Source organism: Bombus pascuorum, chromosome 15 (assembly GCF_905332965.1).
Source record: "Bombus pascuorum chromosome 15, iyBomPasc1.1, whole genome shotgun sequence".
NCBI lineage: Eukaryota > Metazoa > Arthropoda > Insecta > Hymenoptera > Apidae > Bombus > Bombus pascuorum.
Window position 1 is genome coordinate 5,329,339 of NC_083502.1, and position 23,594 is coordinate 5,352,932.

Here is a 23,594-nt window from a genome sequence, read left to right on the forward strand (position 1 = left end):
TGGAACAATCAGAAATTAATTGAGCCGTGCAACTTAACGAGTTCCACCTGGAGAATCGAGACATCGATCGATAAAGTTCGTTTGTACGTTTCTGATCTTGCGATGGTAATTGCACGCGTCTTCAAAATTCAATTTTAATGACTTCAGGCTGACGACTTAATAACGACGATACGGTAACAGCCGAGGTTTGATATTTTTGAATCGGCGTACGAATGAATTTTTCATCCGCGACGTAAATAAATTTCCTCGAATTGAAAACAAAGTTTTAACTCGCTGCGATTAGAAGGATTTTAACGAACAGTTCGAAAGTTCCCCAAAGTGGGGATTCATCGATTTATCATCGCTTGGCTACCAGATGTCGCTGCATGCAAATGCATTATTAATCGAGAAATCCAACAACTGGGAAATTCATACGTTAAAATGATCGAAGAACCGCGGAACTGGATGGAAAATTGAAATATTCCAAAACTGACAAATCCTGGAAAGTTGAAAAATACAGGAATCGAATAATGCGTCGGAATAATTCGAAAAATGACAAGTACGAGAATGGGAAAATTGCAAGGTCGAGAATTCCGATAGTTGAGAGAATCCAAAATTGGCGAGATTTGAAAATTCATTGATCTAGATATCGAAGGTTGGAGAAATTAAAAAATCCACATACTGTTTTTATTTCCTGATATTTTGCTACTATTAGCTTGTCCATTTCACCGATATCCACATAATATAAAAATATATAAGTTCACATAATACAAAATATTCTAACCACTATCGATCCACTGTCAAACGAACGGGGATGAACGTAGCATCCAACGTAGTACGTATATGACGTGGAAAATTTCAGCTCGACTGTACTCGCTACAGAGATTGTAGGCGCTTGTTCTTCAAAGTCAGCAAAACGGTCTAAAAGCCTGGCAGGGAGCACTCAACAGGAAACGATGTCGGTCTTGTTATTAGAAGAAGATCATGACAGTGAGCGTGTTGAAAGCCTTTTAGCGATCACTTTGTGTCGGCGGTTTTGAATTTGCGGCCCTGCAATCCGATCAGCAGCTTCTTAGGGGGTCAGACATTTTAGTAGGATACTAGATAGGCTCTTGAATGTATAGTGTAACATTGGGATATATAGCTACTCGATCAGAATCATGCCTGACCATATATCCATAGAGCTGACTTTCCGAGAATTAGCCCACATTATCTGATTTTCGGTCGTTCTGTTGTGCGTGCATTAAGGATAAGTGTGAGAAAGCAGGCAGTGCGAATCAGACAGAATAGGCAGAGTAATAGGCGAGTCAGATCATTTCACACTCCTAATCACACATTACACTAGTGTCCGGATATATGAGCAACGATCGGCACCGTGTTTAGCCATATATTCAGAGAAGCGAATTCTGAGAAACGGGCCAGATTATCTGACTCTTGCTCACTTAGCCGTGCGTGCATGAAGGGTCAGAGTGAGACGCAGTCGGAGCGAGTGAAGCGGAATAGACCGAAGTGTAATAAGATACTATAGGGTCAGGGCATTTCTTATTCCTAATCACGTATTACGTATTTCTTTAGTTTAGTTGAAAATTGTAGGTCAAATATAGTCATGCTTAGTATCATTTTGATCATACGAATCTCAGTAATCCGACTAAAGCCATCTCGTAATAATATAATAACAAATGAAGAAACGTTATATTCTTTGCGTTCCGGTAATTCGACACCGGATTGAATTACATCGATGCGAATGGTAGATAACACCGAGGCTTGCAGTTGCAGGAATTGGCAGGAATAACTGGTGGTCATATGAGCCAAAGTAATTGATGAAATTCTTCGATAATATTGAATTTCAAGAACAAGGAAGTTGGAGATATGGAGAGGAACGAAACAGATGGAGTAAGAGAGACACGTGATTCCGTCGATCATAACACCTCCACGTTAACAGCACAGTTTTATTTTTCTCCGATCTGATCGATACAATCGTACAATTCTTCGATCGATAGATTTTTTCTCCTGTTTTTCTCAATTTTTTTTTTCTCTTTTTTACCCCTTTTTTTCTTTGTATAGTTTTCTTTAATTCTCGATTACACGATGGCGCAGGCTGCATTTTCTCCGCGACTTTCTCTTAAGTCGTATCTTGAGTTGACACGAATAAGTAACGCTTACAGTACACTTCATTACAGATTCAATAATATATATATATTTATATATATTTATATATATAATATATAATAGGTATTTTTTTATATATATATTTCTTTATGTACAGAGGGCAGCTTGCCTAGTAGGTTTGTAAACGCCGAGCAACGACTGAAGTAATCGATTGGACGCTATTTTCTTTTTTTTTATTATTATTATTATTATTTTCTTTATGCTTTTTTTTATTTTATTATGATAATTGACGCCAAATATCGATGCGCTTGTTTGCGTTGCTCCTCTATCGATTCGTGGTCAATTATATTTTATGCAAGGCTTAAAAAATCCTAAAACAATTATTATTTGGAATGTACATGTACAGTGACGACGACAATTTTATTCATTGGCACAGACAACGTTGTTTTGTAATATTCTGTCTGATTTTTTTTTTTTTTATTTAGTTTCTTAGGGAAGTTTCAAATCTTCTTTGCAGAGAAATAGCCACATTTTAATAAAATATTCAACGTTTACAGGTTCTTTTCAAAATAATATTAATTGAATTAGAATTTAGCGAATTCGATGAATTTCTCCATAATACGATACGTTGGTCTAATTTCGATATTCGATTTTCATGTATTGATTTTTCACTAATTGGAATTTAGAACAAGTCATCGGTATGCTTTTATCATTTATTCTCATCGTGCAACTGCTTAATGATAATAAATTATTATATTAATTATTATTTATGCTTTAGATTTGAAAGTTCCTATATACAGATTTACACTTCCCGCCGTAAGTATCAAGACACTTACTAATACCTAGTATACTTACATATCGAATTTTATTTTCCATTTAGTTTATTATAAATTTCTTATTTGATCGTGATGCAAAATTAAGAACGCTAAAAATATTTGTTAAAATTTCTCAATAAACCTGACCAAGTAAATGCCCTAATACTTACACAGAATTTTATAGGAAAATCTGGTCTGTGCCAATACCTTTGTTCTTCAAAATAAATCAATCTTCGTTCAACGAAGAAAATTAACGAATGCCCCGTTATGAATTGGTTGAGAAACATTTACTCTGATGTATCGACGTTTGCTCAAGTAATACAAATACGACACTGTATAGATAGTTGTTCCTCGAAGTAAATCGGGTCGTTTTTAATCCTTCCAATTTGACCTGTCTCACGCTCGAATATTATGCCGATAAAAAATTCTCGAAACCGTTTTAAGGACAGTATCGAATCTCTTATATCACTTTCAAAAATCGTTTCGAAAAATGGGGCATCGACGGACACGTACCTCCAATCAAAATGGCCGACATGCTTCACCTAATGGAGCCTCTGCTCCGGATTGATCCGCACTTTTCCTCCGTTTATTGTCACGCAATCTTAGGAAGCAACAGAATTTTACATTCTCTAATTCTTTGTTTGCACATAAATTAACGTGTTCTTGGAGATATTTTTGGACAATTATCTCATAGTTTCGTAATCTTTTAATTATTAGGAGATTTTAAATTGTTAGGTTAAACTTTCCAATGATTGATGAACTTTAAAGTGTTACGTAATTTTTTAATTGTTGATAAATCTCCAAATATTTAATAAATCTCCAATTATTAACAATCTTTCAACTATTAAATAATTTTTTAGAGCTCTATAAACATTCAATTATTAAGTAATTCCCAATTATTCATAGTCTTTCAGTTATCCAATAATTGTCCGATTTTTCAAGAATTTCCCAATTATCGAACAATTGCCCTAATGTTGATAAATTTCCAATTGTGCACTAATTTTTAAGTTACTAATTTCCCAATTATTCAGTCATTCTCTAATTATTAACAAATTTTCAGTCACTACACAACCCTCCAATTGTTATTCGAATTCTGCTATTTTTTGGAAACTCTTCGCCTCAGTGTCTTTATCCAAACTGGCACGATCTTGTTAGAGAACGAACGTTTTCTCACAACGTGAGAAATTCTCGAATTTTCCTACTTCTTGCACCGACACACGCGAATTTATAAAAATTTCCCACCTCAATGGGGAAACTTGTAGCCTCAAGAAAAACAAAAGCCTCCCAATGGAAGACGAGACTTTTACGGATTTTTCTCGAAGAAATTCTTCCAAAAGAAAAAAAAAAAAAAAAAGAAGAAAAATATTCACGATCCACAAGTGTGTCGAGCGTCCACGTCACCGTACTTCAGCCGTCGCAACAATTCTATTAACATCATCTCAGGTGCCCGAGCTTTGATCGAGCCTTCGAGGATCAAAGTTTTGAAAGTTGTGCATCAGATCGACGTCGTCGAGAATAATAGGTTCGAGGGAGAACAGCCTCCAGAAAAAATCGAGTTCCTCTATAAGAAGAAAGGAAACGCCATTGAGAATACAACACATACAGATATATTTCAACTCTTTTTTTTTTTTTTTTTTTTTTTTTTTTTGCAAATTCTATTCATCAGAGCTGTAACTTTTTGTTCGACGATTTGCGCCATGGCGAATTCAGAAGTGTTTATTAACACATTCGCTGCTGTTCATTAACCCCTTTTACGATCTTAATATTTCATGGACTGTGTAAAAATGAATTGAAAAATATTCTTCGATTGTTGTTGGTAAGAATATATTTTTTCTGATTCTAGGGAATTTTTTTTAAAAGAAGAAAAACTTTTTTTAGATTTTGGATAATTGGGAAAAGATGCAAAAATTGAGAATTTAATGATATATAATTATTAAATGAAAAGAAAAATGAGAACAAATTTTCAAGAATTAAAATCAATATCCTGTTTGCTATCTTGTATTTTTATCGATTAATTATAATATAATAATCTTCTAAAATCGAAGATAATTGAATTGACGCACCATATGCGTCAATAGCAGCGAATGTATTAAGCCCCATTCACGCCTGAAAAAATAATTTTAACCATAAATCGGTTAAATTATGTTATCCTATCCCAAATGCAATAAAATTCAATCTAACTCACATTCAATAGATATGTCATAACTTCATTTTCAACATTTTACATTTTTCAAGTGTGAAAGGGACTTAAGGCGCTTCTTCGTTGAAAATTCTTGGTTATCGACCCAGCTGCGCATGAAATCGTCAAAGATCATCGTTATCTAATAATTCATGCTCCGTCGAAACGAATTACAGTGATCTTCAGAGAAACAAACTGATCCGTGAAAAGAAGATTGGAAAAATGGCGGGTGAGATCAGTTTGCCCTGAGAAATATTTCGTGGAAACACAGCTGCTTGTTCGAACGACCCGCCATTGGAATGTCTCATTTGCAGTGAAACCGAGTCTTAGGATGGATTTTTTCGATCAATTTGGGTTCGATGCACTCACGTTCCGTTTCACTTCAAATGGTTCGCTCTTTCGTTATTGTCCTACTCACGTCGATGAATCGAGCAGAATTTTCTGTCTAATCAAAACAATTTTGGAAAACAAAGGAAGTAATATTTCTCCTTTTTCAATTTACGAGTATCAATTTTGTATAAATTTTCATTCGGCGAATTCGTATTCCAATGAGAAAGGTGGAAATGAACAGCGTGACAAGAACGTATCCCCACCCTGAGCCGCTGGAAATGGCGCTAAATTTAAATCTGCTAGGGGTACAAGATCGTAGAGATACGAAATATAAATTTCCTCGTCACATAGGTCAGATATATCGCGATTCTGCTCCTTGCTTGAGCTTTTAACGAAGTCTGACCCTTTCTTACAATTTCCCCGTCGAACCCAAGAAAAATACTGCAACGTCTGCTCGTAATCGGACTCGGATTAGCTCGATGGCACCTCCGCGTAATCAGGCTACAACCATCATACATATTTATATATGTATACAGGGCGAATCGCGTGACTAATTGCTCCTACAGTCGTCAGTGAATCGATCATCAAGCTTCTGATCGAATATCTAAGAAGAAACGAGGGAAAATGTTGAATTCTTTAGTCTAGGGAAAGTGATCTATAATACGTGAAAGAATAGGAGCGTCTCTTACGGTAAGAAGTGGAACTATCCTTAACACTGTGAGGATCAAATCTTCTTACTACTTTGTTCTGGGATAAAAAGTTCCATTAAAAGTGATTCGTTACTAATAAACAATTTATGAATTAGAAACGAAACATTAAAATATACAAAATATTGTTGAAACTATTAAATATCATAAAGTTATAATTCTCAAGTAATTAGATTCCCAAATTGAGCTAATGGTAAAAGATAGGTTAGGAACTAAAACATTAGTATTGAAATTATTGTGAAGAGCAACTTCGCACGTTGAAAATTTCAAGTTTGGGTAATCCTGAAATATTGAAATTCCCAATTGTGATTAATAAGAGAAAGATGGGTGAAAAACTTAAAAGGAAGGAATTAAAAGTTATTATCCAGTACGATATTCAAAGTTAAACAAATATACGAAAATTAATTTCCAATAGTTTTAATTCCCAAATTGTTGTAATAACAAAGGATAGATTAGAGACGAGATCAAAGCAATTGATCCAAATTATCCCAAAGAACAGTATGCCCAAATCGGTGCAATGATAAAAGTTAGGTTAGGACTCAACGATCGTTTATCAACACGGGAAGCAATCTTTGTCAAATGGAGTAGCACGGTTCGCCCTGTGCATATACATTATTTATGTGCACATATATAAATATATCGATCGAGAAAGGAGGAAAGAAAAAGAGCAGAACGAAGAACGGCCGGAAACATAGGTCAAAGAAACGACGAACAAAGTGAACTAGAGCCAGCGTTTATCACTCGACCTTCCTCCTCCTCTCTTTCTCTCTCTCTCACTTGCTCTTTTCCCGCATAGCTACACACTCACACGCATAGCTACACACTCGTCATACACACAAGACCACGTGCACAAACGTTCATGCATACATATACAGGCATACACTCGTTTTTCTTCTAATATTTCTTCATCTTTTCCCTTCTTCATCTTCATCTTCATCTTCATCTCCTTCTTCTTGTTTTTCTTCTTACTCATTCTTATCCTTCTTATTATGCTTGCAAAGCAATTAGATGGGCGTCCATGTTCTTAGCAATTACAATTGTCGTCCGTTGGATTGGTCGGCTGATCGGTAAGTCGTTGACCCTTCGCCTGACCCATTCCACCCGCCAGCAAGGTCGGATCATTGTCCAAGGACTCGCTCATCTTGTCGCATATTATGTCCACCAGCTGCTCGAATACCGTCTGTGAAATGGAATTTGCTTCGGTTTAATTCCCTTAATATTTGAGGAACATAGGAGAAAAAAGATTCCGACTAATTGACCTGCACTAATTGACGTGATCGAGTGATTAATGATCTACTGGGGGAGATTGGTTCACGCCCTCTTTTCAAAGGACACATTGGTAGATTTAACTTCTCATAGAGTCAAATAGTTAATCTGGATACAGTCTAATTTTACGTCCTAATATCAATTTTGCTTACGTTGTTTCTAAAAAAAACCTAACCTAACCTAACCTAATATTGGCTTACTCTGAACCTCACGTACATAGACTTGGCCTGTTCGAATCTCAGTTTTGTCAGTTCAGTCAGTTGGTCGTCGTCAGGTTTACATGACTTTAGTGTTTTAGTTTAATTTCGTTTAATTGAAGCGTAAGACAAATGATCCCTGTACTTGATAATGTCCTATTGAGACGAAACGATCTGGAAAATGCATTGAGAAGACCAGCAATTTATCAGTTTAATGATTCGGTGAAAGTGAATAGTCAGAAGAAGATTATAATCCCAATTTCTGTAACTGTATGGATGTAACAATCGCCAAGTAAATAAACAAATTCATATAACGCATAGGTGTACAAAATAAATTAGGATAACACGATGAAATCTCAATCATGATGATGGATTCGAGGGAATTTTCTCAAGAGGTGAAAAGTAGGTTACAGCAACCGGCGAGTGACAGTAAGATCTACGTCAAAATATGTGGCCATCGAAGTGTTAAGTTACTTCTAAAAAATTTAGTGTAGCCTCTGTGTAGTTTAATGTAGATATCGACTTGATCTAGGGCTAAAATAAATATATGTCAGTTCGTCTTCTTCTACTTTTGCTATAGAAATAATTCGTGGTCAATCGACAATTGAAAACAGCTCGACATTGTCTCTACTCTGTGGCCCTAACCCTTCTCGCAGACTCTACACGTTTACTCAAACATTAGACATCTGACAAGTTTCATATTTTGGCTCAATATTCCTTATAGAATCAATTATATTTACAACATAAATGCGATTCTCTTGATACTTTAATTTGCTCAATATCCATAAACTTTCAAAATCGGTTCCTTCATACGTATTGCATGTTTGACGCTGTTTGATATTGTCTCACGTCGCCTGGCATTTTCTCACGTCCTTTTCTCACATTATTTAATGTTACTCGACCTCGTATAATATCTTTTATCGTTGTTTGACGTTGTTTGAACAATACTTTTAGTAATGAAAACACTAGAAATCTTCGTTGATCCTCTAGAAACTGGTTGCCTTGCTATCGTTTTATGGTACCAAGGTATTTTCCAATAGAAAAGCTGAAATCTCGTGTACGTCACGCGGTCTAAAGGTAGACGCGGATAACCGTGGGCAGAAAAATCGATCGAATGGACGTCGATATGCCAGTGCCAATAGGTTTGACCCGTCGTGTTGGGATGATTAATGGGTGTAGATGAGCGATAATTGAGGATGCCTGGTCGAAGGTAATGGCACACTGTTTACACACACCATCGCGGATGGAAATAAATGTAGAAACGTGACGCGATAACCTTCTCAACCACGTGATAGTTATGTATTGACTAGGATAATGGGCTGGGTAAACAGTCGAAGAAAAATGAAAATGGACGTGGTGTTTAACTATAGGTAGAATACTTTGTATAACTTCCATAAAGAAAGAATAATGGATCTCTGGAACCAATTTAAAAAATTTTTTAAGCTTAACCCAAGTTCTAATGTAATTTTGGCTTCTGTTAAAATTTGGCTTTAGCTCATAAATTAATGATAAACATTCCTGGTTCTTGGGTCTGCAAGTTGTAATCAATTTGAAGCCAAGTTCTAATGAAACGAGCGATGGTAATTTTGGCTTCTATTAAAATTTGGCTTTAGCTCATAAACTAATAAAAACATTCCAGATTCTTGTGTATCCAAGTGGCAACGAAGCTAAAGCCGAGTTCTAATGAAGTGGATGAACCAATGTTCGCTGAATAAAAAGTCATCTAAGATTCTAATGTCTCTAAAGGGCAATTAAGCTAAAGCCAAGTCTCATTAGGATGAAAAATTGATGGCCCTGTTCTATTGGAACTTGGCTTTAGTTTGACACTAACCTTACCTTCAAAATTTATTAAAAATCCTACATTCGTTGTTACTTCATTCGTTCGTCTAACTTTACGTAAATTCTACATTAACAAAAACTGAGAAATTGATTAGTCAGGCAATGGTTTTTATTAGTTTATATGCCAATGTCAAATTCTAACTTAGTCTTTGCAAATATTATGATGTTATAATCTTGAAAGTCTCTTTATCAAAATATTTATCAAAATATGAATTTTCATAAGAATCCACAATGTGATTATAAATTAATTAGAAATAAATGAAGATGGTCCAGATTCTGGGCTCACCTTGATGTTGATGTTTTCTTTAGCCGATGTCTCAAAAAATTGGACGCCTAATTGGTCCGCCAGTTGCTTGCCCCTTTCAGTAGTTATCACCCTTTCGTCCTCCATGTCGCACTTGTTGCCAACCAGGATAACCTGAGCGTTGTCACACGAATAAGTTTTGATCTGTGTGACCCAGTCCTGCACTGAATTGAACGACTCCTCGTTCGTGATGTCGTACATTAGGATGAAGCCCATCGCGCCTCTGTAGTAGGCCGTCGTTATCGTCCTGTATCTTTCCTGACCTGCGGTATCCTGCAATAAAACAGATCCTCGGATTAAAATTAGCTTTTTCTGACTTTAAAGGTTATTAAATAGTAATTAAAAATATTCTGAAAAATAATTTATGCGATTAATGGGACTAATAAGTCTTTCTGTGTGAATTAAAAAATTCAATGAAATAAATAAATAAATAAAATCATTTCAATTATAATTAATTAAAATGAATAGTAATTTTTTTGAAGTATAACAATTCTGGCACGAATAATAACATTATGAGAAGCCTTTCTGTGAATTTTAAAATTGAGTGATAATTAATTGATGAGTTTTCTCTCGGCATTTTAATATATTTAATTTGAAAAATAAATAAAATAAATTCCCTTAATACTCAAGGAAATAAACGGTAATATTCTCTGCAATAATTAATGTGGATAATAAAAGCAACAAATTTCCAGTAGGAATTTTCAAACATTAAAAAACAATTATCAGTGTAGTGAAATAATTGGTACACCATTTGTGAAATTGATAAATTTTTCTCTGAGAAAATTAAAAGAAGTTATTAAAAGAACAATAATGAAAAATATTTTTTAAATGATCATTGTTTTAAAACGATGAAATAAATTACGATTAATACGAGTGTCTTGAACAAGGAAGCGATAATGTTCGATTCGGTTGATAAATGAAGCCACGTGCGGTACGCTGTGCTTGTGGATGAACGTTACCATTTATTGCAAAATATTTTCACCGTATTCTTTCTGCTTCTCTTTTTAATTCCTTGTTTTCAATTTATTCCGCTTGGTTTTTTTTCCCTATGTGTCGATCGCATTTACATTTGCTCTTCAGCTTTATTTCGCCTGTGTAACTCTAAAACGATCTATCACTCACAAATATACTTCCTCCTCCACCAGTATTTCTGTCCTTTGAAGTTTTTTAATATTTCAGAAAGAACATGCTGCCTGTAGTTGTCCTCTATTAATTTCTCTTTGTAAATTCCGTCGACAGATAGAAAAAAAGAAAAAAACAATTGGAATAAATTGGAAACAACAAATTTAAAAAAAAAGCAGAAAGAATACGTTGAAAATATTTTGCAATAAATGGAAAATATGGACAATTAGTTGGAAACGACGAACCAGAGGAAACAGTGAAATATCTGTTTTTCAATAAATTGAAACATATGGAAAAAGCAATATGATACTGAATATTCATATTGTATATTATTTATATAGTCTATTATTATTATTGTTATTACATTATTATAACTTTTGTTCGTATTATTGTTTGGCAACACCACCTAATGACAAAACCCGCAATCACTTAGTTGCCAACACAAAATCATTAATTTATATAAATATTGGATATACGCTATTTATTATTCAATCCAGCAATATTATTGCACCCTAATTGTAGTCCCGTGGATGTTGGAACTGAATTTTTGTTCCAAGTAATTTCTTATGACGAAAGGTGAGTCGCGACAAATTGTCAAATTAAGCCAACAATTAGTTTCTGGGAATGGTGGGTCGAGCAACTCGACGTTCTTTCGTGGGCACCAGCCCTAAACATCCAGCAGCAACTTTAGATTATAATTTTTAGGTTGCAACTAAGTGATTGCGGAGTTTGTCATTAGGTGCTATTGACAAGATCCGCAATCACTTAGTTGTCAACTTACTAGATGTACGTCATCGGACTGAAACAAAATCCGAGCGAATTTTGAGTTCTTTGATCTCTCACAATTCAGAAAAAAATTGTTAACTTGAAAATTCGTTGCGATTCGTGTCTTGTGATAAGATACGATTCGGTCCTCTTATCAGAAAATTCAATTACAAAACCGTGGGACCGGAAATGGCTGGAAGAAGCCGCCATTTTTGTTCACCTGAAATTTGTTTATTGGAAAAAGTACGTCATCATGCTGAGAAACTTTCATCTAACTCGTATAAAGTTCTTGGCATTGTGTACTGACCTTTATGAAATATCAGTCATTCTACGATGTACGTAATAATACGTTCAAGTCACAGTCCAACTTTCGGTGCTTTCGGTTTAAGGTTAAGTGTTACTAGGGTTAGGTTGAGGTTAGGTTGTTAGGGTTATCGTCTTAAAATTGTATGTTTGGGGAGTTTTGACGCACACACTCAACAGAGGCTTCACACGTGTATCGTATCTCCTCGAACCAATCTGATCCTACGTAATCTGTACCAGGTATCATCTAGCAAACAAATTATGATGAAGTTTGGCATAATTTAACAGATACCGTTTAAATGAATACCCGTGGGTCAGACCAATTCACCTGATGACGTTAAAGATACTACGCTTGGGCTCGTGAATAAAAATAAGGAAAAAAACAGCAGTTAGAAAATAGAAAATGGATAAAATTATATGCATAATTAAGATACATAAATAAATATAACAAATACCAATCTTCTCATAGACAGGGAGGTTTCAGTCATTTTACACGTCGTCTAAAATAACATTTTTTCAACGTGTTGCTCGTTTAAGTTTAACAAATTTGATTGAAATTTTTGTTGAAAAATATAACGTTGACTCAAAGTGAACAAAAGAATTATTAAAATATTATTTACTTTCGTTGATAAAATTTTTTCTCTTCAAAAAGTATCGACCCTGCTCTGTCATCTAATATGTTATCTGTGATAAAACTCATTTCTTTTCTTCCTCCTTTTTTCAATTTTTAAAATATTCTCGCAATAAATTGTAAGAAGAAAGAAATAACATGACAGAGATAGTGGAAACGTAAGGGGAAAAACATACGGAGCAATACTGACCCAGATCTGTAGCTTGACCCTTTTGTCGTGTCTGAAGACCGTTTTCACCTTAAAATCGATGCCCACGGTCGATACGAAGGCCGAGGTGAAGGAATCGTCCGCGTAGCGGAACAAAAAGGACGTTTTGCCGACCGACGAGTTGCCGATGATCAGCAACTTGAACATGTAATCGAAGTTCTGGTCCGCGGCCTCCTTCTGAAACTTTGGATCCTGGCCCGCCATCTAAAAGCAGTTCCACATTACGTAAATAATTTTTATTTCATCTCTTTTCGTAGTTACATCTCGCCTATTCCACATTGGACACCATCTCGTTCATTTGCTGCAACAACTCGAAGTTCATCGTTCTCGAGTTATTGGCATTTCATTTAATTAACAAGCTATTTGTAGAGAAAACAATGGTCTGTCAAGTGCGTTGAGTGAAGTTAGGAAATTCGTCGCGTGAGGGCAGCAGCGTCGCTATTGCATCATCGCGAAACTGTAAGGACATTTCAACTCGTAAGTTTTTTAGGTTATGTCATTGTTACAGCAAATGAACGATTCGTAATCTCAAACTGCATAACCACAATCTCATTCAGCCATAACACAGACTAGTATTCTCATATTAGGTCGATAGGTTTGCGAGTATACAACTGAAATTTACAGACAAATGGAATGCACTTCGAGGCTTAACTCGATGAATTGTTCGTGGTATCATACATTATCGAGCATATGCGATTGTTATTCAACGAGATCAATCGGGTGTTTTCTTTTGAGTCTACATTTGATGAACGTGCAGTAGCGTGCACCAATGTGCAGCAGCCTGTTACCATTTTGCTAATGTGATTGTCCATTCGAGTCTTATGTTTTTAGCCATGTTTTTGTACTTCGCTAATGACAGCGTCAATTTACGTTAAATATGACAACGTAATTTATACACGCTTTTTTCATATCATAATTTTATGTGGGATATTTGCATGCATTATGTCGATATGCAAATTAATATTTCGATAATATCTTGCGATTATTTCTCTCAAACTTCGCTTGACTTTTGGGACACCCTGTACGTTTATTCGTATTGTATAACTTATTACGTCGCTATTTGAAAATTTATTAGAAAAATTTCCTGTGAATATATTGTGTTGTATGTTACGCTAACTATGTTGCAAACAGATCGAAAACAAAATATGACGAAACTTTGTTAGTACACTTAGCGTTATTTATAAAAGTGTGGCATATGTTTGGAAGAAATTTAATATGCAAATATGCTCAGATACTATATATATTTTAAAAGCTCATTATTATAAAGGCAAAATTTGTTGCAATTTCTGCCAATGCGTTCAAATGTATCACTCATTTTTGCAACATTTCCAAGCAGACAATCTGCTGCGGAATTCGTAAGAAAAAATATGTATCAAGACACAACCTAACTCAGCCCTTAATAAAAACAGCAAAGACAACAATCTTTCTTCCAGCAATTTTCCAGGAAAGTAACAAAATTTAATGTAATATACATTTTTCAATATATTTCATTTTTCATTATATTTTCTATCACACGTAGTATACCCATGAAGCATTTTTCTAATAAATTTGCAACATTGTTTCGAAATTCCTACCCTCCTAAATGGCCACATTTCTAGAAAAACTGACAACAACAGGATAATTCAATTTTCTAGCGTATCTCTATTAACATTCTGCGACTCTGTTTAACGCTTTCACCGGCTGTTCACTGTCGATTAAGCCACTATGAATTTTCCACGACGCGTTCGCCAGCCTCGATCGAGCAACACTGCAACATAGCAATTAGCGTCATCGCGACGAAACAAACGCATGCCGGTACCGGAAGTTTGTTGTGCGGGGTAATATCGACGATGGACATCAGTCGAGTCATCCTTGTCCTCAGTTCCAACACGGAATCCTTGACAGGTGGCCTGCTATATTTCGTTGACTTTTCTGTTTGACTCTTCGACTCTTTGTCTGCCATTTTCCAGCAACCAATTTTTTCAGAACTTATTTTTTCCCAGCAATACGTTCGATAGCCTGGATCCAACTATTTTGAAATTTCAGAATTGTGGGAAACGTGTAAACACGTGGATCGTTTCGATGGAAATTCTTTGCAATTTTCTTTGACAGAAATTTTCCGAACACACGTGCCACTTTTCTTTGTAATTTTCGATCGAAAAATAAACTACGATGACTTTGTGCGATGATGTCATCAAACGAGAGATTCTACGAGAATCTTTCTCTCAGAATAACGAGAAAACACAGGTGCAATAATTTTTCATAATTTTGCTAACCTTTGATTCAAAAACAAATGGCAAATATTCTGTCAGAATTAAAACGAGCCACACAAAGGCACCTGGACACAATTTTTTATCAAATCGGCAACCGGTGAATATTTTTAAGACGATTGCACTAAACGAAAACTTCCTTCAGACTTGGAAGCGCTACACTGTTTTTCGTCATTTTTATTCGACACTTTCTACGATGATCTGGCACAATGGCACCATAGGCGTGACAAAAGCAACGAGGTTCTAATTAGTTAGGGAAATGGCTAACTGATAGACGGGTGGCCAACGTGGCTATGTTTGCGGTTTCTTTCGTTTTTGTCCGTTTCTTGTCATTATGCTTTCCACGATATCGCGGTTTCCTGATACGTGTGAACACGCCCACGCAGGGCTGGAAGAAGAATGTCACACGTGCGGTGCCATTGTCTGCTTCGTCTATTGCGTTTCCCCATCAATTAATGTCAATTGTAAATTATTCTTTGCTCGATGCTATCAACGTTATAACGTCTCTACAATTGCAGAATACATAAGTCTGATGTACAGGGTGATTTAAAAAATAGCATCGTTTGACGCAGGCATCTCCACTTGGATCTACGTCCAACACGTTCACATTCTAATCTACCTAGTTTTTAGTATCTCGTTATTTATCATCGTTATCTTGACATTCGTGAGTTATTTTGCGAAACGTTGTTTTGAAATCTTCCGTAGAAAATTCATATCGCGTGGTACGAAAGAAATTCAAAGGATGCGACGCGAAAGACTGCGAAGGGTACAACACGTTTGAATCGTCCTGTAGATGTTAGAAATCATCCTGCTGGCGTGAAATATAGTACAAATTTGTTTTTACATTTGGAAAAAATTCTTTCTAATTCTATGTGCAATTACATGTTGCACGTGTTAATTGATCGGTGGCATTTCCAAAGAAAATACAAATATTGTTTAATCACTGAAAAATAGTTTTAATTGTGAATTATTATTAATAATATCGAACATAGTTTTGTTCAATATGTTCAAATGAAATATGTTCTAACTTGTTCGCAATCGGTGGAGGTCGTTTCTTTTTGTTCACCGTGTATATTACTGAATGCAATTGCCGGCACATCTGTAGCCATGACCGACCACATGATCGATAATCCCACAATGGGGACAGTCAAACCCGATAACCTCCAACTACAGGTCCGTACAAAAAGCACGTGGGCTCGACCGAGCCACCAGTCATCGATCACCAAATATTTCAATTATCCGAAGCAGTAAGGGTGACCCAATACGAAACGATATGTTACAGAAGGAGCTTCATTGCAATTTTAGTCGCACGATTTTCTTGCATCAGTTAATTAATAATAATGTAGGTTTGTAATGGTATTGTATATGTAATTTATATATAATTCTATTATATTGATATTAGTATTAGTTATATACATATTTGTTAATACTAGAAATATATATTATTTTTAATAAATAATATATTTGTATATTGATATATTATTTTTAATAAATTTAGAATATAATAATATATTATTTTCAATAAATAACGTATATTTAAAAAATAATATGTACGTTTAGTATTAAGAAATATATGCATACTATAATATATAACTTTTATTATAATATATTACATTATGACATATATATATGTGTGTTTGTGTGTGTATATATTTAATAGCATATTTGCAAGCGTATGTATATTTAATATATTTAATATTAAATATATATATACATATAACTAACACTCATATAATTGCCAAATATATATATTATAATATATAATAGTATAACAATCAGATTTATAATAGCAATTAGCTAACCATAACTCCATAAGAGTTTATTAGCAACATCAGTAAATTAACAATAACGATAAGTTTTCCTAAAAACCACATGTCAAATAAGAACATTCCTCGACCGTGAATTGAAACGAGCTGTTCCGTGGAAGTGGCAGCGAATCGGTGGTTGGCAATCGTCAGTTGCTTCCTAAGTCGATAGGAAGACAACGAGTTCCGCGTCCGTGACTTTTTCCGGGTGCCAGGTGCGGCTATACACATCATCGACCCACGTGCAATGCATTCAGCAAATGTATTCAAACAAAAGCCCTTAAATATCTGTTTCTACAACTTCGGGATCCGACTTAATGCTTCTTAGACAGACATTGGCTCTTACTGTGGTGCATATATAATAGGAATGACGGGTACCATTCCATAATTCCAGATGGTGTCATTGCTATTCATATGGAATTCCCAATTTTACAATATGAATTACAAATACCAACTAAACCGAGCCTTCCAACTGCCCTGAATCTGCTACAGCAACCTCGACAATGTAAAAACTGTCATTTGTTTCCATCGTCACCAACAAAGAAGAAAAAGAAAGATCTGCCAGCGTTTACGATTCTCTTTTTCCGCAGGAAGAAATCTGCCATTTTAAAAAACAAACGACTACCGAGCCTTCTACTTGCGCGAGCGATTCAACCAAAAATTGATCTTCCACAAAAATTTGCAAACGCTTATGATCCTGTTCTTCCCTGAAAACAGACCTTCAGTTAAAAAAGAAGAAAACGAGAAAATATTTTCAAGTTGTAGGTTGACCAGTGACCAAATAATTCGATCAAGAAAAAAAGAAGAAAAGCTCAAAGTGATCCAGTTGTGAAAATGCAAGGGATGAAATCGAGAAAGGAAAAATTCTTTTGAAAAACCGTACGTTCGACCTTCGATCGAGTCAGCGATCACAAGGTCTAAGGGCAGAATGTAGCGCTGAACGAAGGATCAGCTGCGATTTCGTGTGCAGTTATACCGTAAAATAAATTTAAAAAGAGGAGAGTCTATAAATAAACTGGACGTAGAGGCACAGAGACAGAGAGAGAGAGAGAGATTTTTATGTGGGAGTGGGAGGCTCTTATCGATTTTCTTGGCCGAGCCACACAGCCATAGCTACCAGATTTCCCTCGGATTTCAAGTCCTATCGTTTCCGCCTCGATTCATTCTACGATGCTCGTCCAACTAAAAACTACTGCCATCCCTTCGATAAAAGAGCATGCAGACGCTCGCCAGACTTCTAACAAATAACCCAAGAAGAATTGCTCGATAACCAACCTCTTGCCTTCTCCTCTAACTATATTGCACTGACGATGAAACTTGAAGAAACCTACTAACGTCATAGTGGAAGCTAGCTATGGATGTGGGAACTCAAAATCACTCAAAATCGTCTTTTGTATTTTTTAAGTAAATTAAAAAAATTAATATATTGGAAGAATAAAGAAAATGTCAAGTAAATGAAGCAAAGCAAAAATTAAGTAAAATGAAGAAACGTGATCTCTTCAGTCTATCTCAATTTATTGAAACATTTATTCACAGCTACGCAATATCTTCAATTTTCCCATTTTTGTAAATGGGACATTATGTGCGTCATAAACGACGATGCATTTATGACAATCATAAATCGAGAAAGAAGAGAAAATAATTTCTCACGAAAGACCCATCTCTTCCCATCTCTTCCCATCTCTTCCCATCTCTCCTCATTTCTTCCCATCTCTTCCCATCTCTTCCCATCTCTTCCCATCTCTTCCCATCTCTTCCCATCTCTTCCCATCTCTTCCCATCTCTTCCCATCTCTTCCCATCTCTTCCCATCTCTTCCCATCTCTTCCCATCTCTTCGGATCACCGTTAAGCGCCCAGTTGAAGAAGCAACGTTTGTGCGCTTGGAGTATTGAAACAGAAACAGTTTTCAAAGCGTAGGAAATAACGAAGACCCGACAACTTTCATAAGAACGATAGAATATCTTAATAAGGTCAATTATGACCCATTGATTTTGCGTCTATCTCGTCACATGACTCGAGACTCCCGAGATTCTCTCGAATGTCACGCTCTCTGTTCGCATTCCGCAGGCAACCGCTTCCATAGATTGCACAATTTTGGAATAGCGATATGGTATCGCAATAACCTTTTCATGTGCGAAGGAAATTGCAATTGGTGTGTGTAACAGTTGCTCTGAGCATTTAAGAGTCAAGGAAAATTCTTGTTAATGAAATATGGCCAATTAGCTGCATTGGAATTTCTTCCCTCTCTTCGTCTCTCAGGTGGACGAAAGACCGACGTATATCCCGTGTTCTTCTTCTACTTAATCAACCGTTTGAGTCCCAGGGGTGTTTGAAGAAACAAGATCGAAAGATCACAAACAGCATGGCAGCGATTGTCTTCATCGATTGCGAAGAGAACTAAGATAGCCCTCGTCATATTTGTAATTTGTACGAAATACATCTATCTTGTTATATATGTTTAGTATTAGTTTACAAATATTCTTTAAATTCAATATTCATAAAAATATTCATAATAATTCAATATTCCAAGTTTTCTTCGATAAAAATTATTGAGAAGATAAGAATGAAATGTTGGGTTGGCAACTAAGTGATTGCGGATTTTGTCATTAGGTGGTATTGACAAACCCGCAGTCACTTAGTTGCCAACCCCACACGAAATACCGTGAGTCGTCCGTAGCGTTCAAATGTAGTGGTACTTTTCCACACAAAATCTAAACAGCGCGATCGCGCTGCCTGCCACTCAAACAACTGAACACTGACACGAGGAATTTACAATTCGTGGCTATTTGTGACAAGGCAAATATCGTCGTAGGTGGAATATCACAAAATGCTGAAGATTCAACGAAGAAGATGTAACGTTAGAAACGAACAGCGAGCGTCTTCCAGGACCAAAATGAGAAGATTCTGATCGAGGATGGTAGCGAATGCCACGAGTCTACAGGAGAAAATTTTTTTTTTATTATTTTATTTTGGTTTTTTTACAATTTGTCCTTATGGACATTTGATAAAGTGTTATATCTTATTGGTGAAAAAAAATAAAATACAAAATAAATATAGCATGTGGGTGGCTACCCCCAGCGGGGTGCCAGCTTCGTTTTTTCTAAGTTATATCTTTTATGTACAGGAGAAAATGCCGCTTACTTTATAAAAAAGAAAAAAGTTTGAGAATGGACACGAAGAAGATCGGAGGAACAGAGTGGCTAGCTTTGGACGCAAGATGATAACGCAGCAAGTTCGACAGACTATTCAGCAATATCGAAACTCTGGAGAAAAATTTCAGCCACCTACGCGTGTTGCTCCAAGTGGCTGGCGAAGAAAGTAGGACAAGGTTCGCGATAATCGTATCGCGGCATGTTAACACCAAGGTGGTGCGCACGAATGCATGCAGAGCGTCGCGATAACGCGTTGCACGAGCTTTGCCAACGTAATATCGCGAGGAAGAGAAACGAGCGTCGCGTGAATCTGTGAAACTAGCTTTCTTCGGCGGCACGATACAGTTTTAACTTGATAGAATCGTGTATAGTTAACGTCAGCTTGAGTTCGGTGACCTGCTGTACCATGACCTTGAAATCTTGCGCAATTCCTCGACATAAATAACGCGGAAAATAATCTATCGATTGAAATTTCTACAAAATAAAATTCGTGTTTTCGTACGCGATCTATTTGGCGGACAATTTCGACGACTCGAAAGTTTGTCGTCCGGTCGATAAGCCAGCGCGTGCCGATCTAAAAAGAAAGATAACGAAAAAATATGTCGAAAATATAGAATCAAGTTTGTTCGTAAAACGCTCCATTTTCGATTAAATCGCATTTGAAAATCGGTCGGCTATGCGCCAACTTGCATTTTTAGGTTAGAGATATTTTAAGGTTAGGGAAGATATTCTGCGATCGGTCGATGGGAGAAATTATTCGCGATCGTTAAATAGATCTGAAAGAGGGGGGGGGGGAGATTGTTCGTGAAGAAACCGACGAATACAAAATTCATTGGGAAGTTGAATTACCAAGAAATAAGTTCACAGTATCGATGAATCGGTGAAGCGAGTTTCAATGATGAAATCTTTCAAGCACTCGGCCCCTTTCCACAGTTAATGCTCTTCAGCGACTGACACACGGGTCTTTGTGCTCCAAGAGTCTCTCAACCCTTGGTTAGATTCAATTCCTCCGACCAAAGACATTAAAACATTCAAATACAACGACTTGTGTATTTTGTCAGCCTCTTTCTTGTGCGAAAAATCTCCTAACATTTCTTTATCGGTTGAGCAGATCGTCCAGGAAAATAATTTATTCGGTAGATCAACGATTCAAGACGTACGATCGAACTTCAAAGAATCGGAGATCCGAGAAGATTATGGGCGGAGCTTGGAAGAATCTCGTGCCTCTTGGGAAATATTTCGCGATAAAAATTAGGCTAGGTGGAAGAGTTGCTTCAAATTTAATTTACAGATGAAACTGTGCTCAAAGGGTTTGCAAAAGGCGGAATAAATTTGAGAAGCTAAGATGGAAGATTGCTGAAGCGAAATTTGAAAATACAGTAGACGTGGAAGCAACAAAATTTTGTAAATAAACGGTGTTGAAACAGTGGCAAATGAAAGAAAACAATTATAACGCAAGTTAGAACTTAATTTACAGATATAAAAAATCTAAGAAAAGGGATTTTCTATGCAAACGATAATCAAAAGTGGCAAACAATTTTTTTAAATCGCAACGAAAAATTAGAAGCTCGAGCTTTCGACTAACTAAATTCTGTGGTCTGAAAAATTGGATCGATTAAACTCGCTTCAAATCTAACCAAAGACACAGAACATCTGAGAAAAGAAATCAATTACAAACGCAATATCCATACAGTTTCAATCAGACGAAATATGCCTTTGACTTTTTCCAATTTCCTAACCCTGTCCCTCTACGAATCACAATCAGAGTCCAGTATTTAATCGTAAAAGATTCAACCGGCGAGTCAGGTTATGAAATATGTGTTAAAATGGCGGAAATATTACGAAAACGAATAGATCGAGCACTATTACATAGCGCGGTGAAATGATGGCAACGGTGGTGGCGAGTGGCTAGCAACAGAGCAAATATTTTTGGAAGATCGATTCCCAACCCCTGGCCACCCACGCCGCCCGTTACACAGTTTCGATTTCAGCGGCTGGCAGAATGAACGTAGTCGGAAGATGGAGCCTCCGTATACGTACTCGTGACGCTCGAATCTGGATCCCAAAAACGCGTGCGGATCGATACGTTGGATTCCTCGATATCGGCGATGCTCGGCCGATAACGTTGCCAACTCGGTCGCCTGTCTACCCCTGATCGTTAATAATTCCTAGTTATGCGGCATGCGATGGCATGGCATAGCTGCTTTTTAATGTCGACGTGATCACACAGCTGACATATCTGTCGTCCCTTTGAAGGGTAAAGAGAGGGAGGTAATAGGAGAGCAAGAGAGAGGGAAGAAGGTCACACAGACTGGATCGTCACTGATGGTCAGTGAAACTTGCCATAGAAGCAACCATTGTATTTAGCAACCATCCGACTAGGTCCATAATCTCAATATCGCAGGAGCAACGGATAGCTCCTGAGATGAGTCTTAGACCAGGGCCAGCGAAATCTGAGGAATTTCTGGATTTAACAATTTAAATTAACCGAGAAAAAAAGCGAGGCAGGGACGACGAGAAAGCAGGAATAGACTGTCAGCGAGGATCATGCAAGCGCAGAGCGCGTGAAAAGTCGACTCGGCGACCACAGTTTCTAGCGTGAGAGAGGAAACCGCGAGAGTGGGAGTGAGACAGAGGGAGACAGAGAGAAATCAATAAACGGTCTATCGACGGACTGTGGCTGGTCGGGCAGAAATGTATCGAGCTTAAAGTCTAACTAGCGAGATTCTTCTCGAGGACATGGACACTGACGATTCTCTGTCGTTTCCCGTCCAACGAGTCGTTTCTCCGATCATGTACCTCCTGAAAATGTTGATCCTCTCACTGTTGATCGCTGAATAGTAGGGATGCACGCCACGCGTTCCACTTGAACCCTGCACCTCGCTTCGATGATGAAATGACTCCGAAACGCGAGTCCGGAGGTTCCCGTCACACGACTTAACACACGGTAGCACAACGGGGGGTTGTTTCGCGACGATTTTAAAGAGACTGGACTGGCCTCGGTAAAGCCTCGCGCCACTGTAGCCCGCTATAGTTAAAATATCGACCATTTCGTGGACCCCCGCCCGTCCTCGGACCAATCCCGAGAAAGGCCGCGCCTGCGCCACAGGCAACCCGACTGACATCTCGAAACCGGAGATAGAACCCCGTTTCACGGGGGAGGGACACTTGTTGATTTCCTGGTTCGTCGGCGCCTACGACAATGCGCATGAATCTCACTAATTCTTTTGTAGATGTTTCCTTTATCGATCGTGGGTAACTTACTTACTGTAACTTGTCTACTCCATTTCTGCTAACTCTTTCTATCGGTTCCTGTATTACGGACAACGAATTGCTCGTTGACAGGCGCTGTGAGATAATTTCAGAAATTTTTAGAGCTTTCTATGGGAGTATGACTTGAGTAGGCTTCGGAACAGAATTCTTATTGATGCGAGGCAATGTACATGGAATAACCAAGTAACAGGTAATTTTCAAATTAGTAAAATCACAAAATAATTGGTAAAAGTGCAAAGGTTCGTCGATACTCCGTTGTGCTTTTGTAAGAGTGTGCTAGTATTATTGCAGAGAAATTAGCAACATAGCAACCACGATTGTTTGTTTGATAGAAATTTGACTTACTTCTCTCGTTGATTA

At 36.9% G+C, this 23,594-nt stretch overlaps 2 protein-coding genes across 5 annotated transcripts in view; one reads left to right on the top strand and one right to left on the bottom strand.

Annotated features, from left to right (window-relative positions):
* Positions 1-23,594, top strand: part of LOC132914510 (protein maelstrom) — a 348,506-nt gene that overhangs the window by 20,260 nt on the left and 304,652 nt on the right. The window lies entirely within an intron of this gene.
* On the bottom strand, positions 1,993-22,995 carry LOC132914818 (ras-related protein Rab-3). 4 transcript variants are annotated; one of them, XM_060974241.1, is made up of 4 exons: positions 22,761-22,995; positions 12,737-12,958; positions 9,708-9,998; positions 1,993-7,299 (listed from the first exon to the last, which is right to left on the bottom strand). In XM_060974241.1, the coding sequence occupies exons 2-4, from the start codon at positions 12,956-12,958 to the stop codon at positions 7,144-7,146; spliced, it is 669 nt and encodes a 222-aa protein (XP_060830224.1). In that variant the 5' UTR covers positions 22,761-22,995; the 3' UTR covers positions 1,993-7,143. The 4 variants fall into 4 exon arrangements, with proteins under 4 accessions (XP_060830224.1, XP_060830220.1, XP_060830221.1 ...); XM_060974237.1 differs by lacking the exon at positions 22,761-22,995 and adding an exon at positions 14,553-14,778; XM_060974238.1 differs by lacking the exon at positions 22,761-22,995 and adding an exon at positions 14,329-14,499.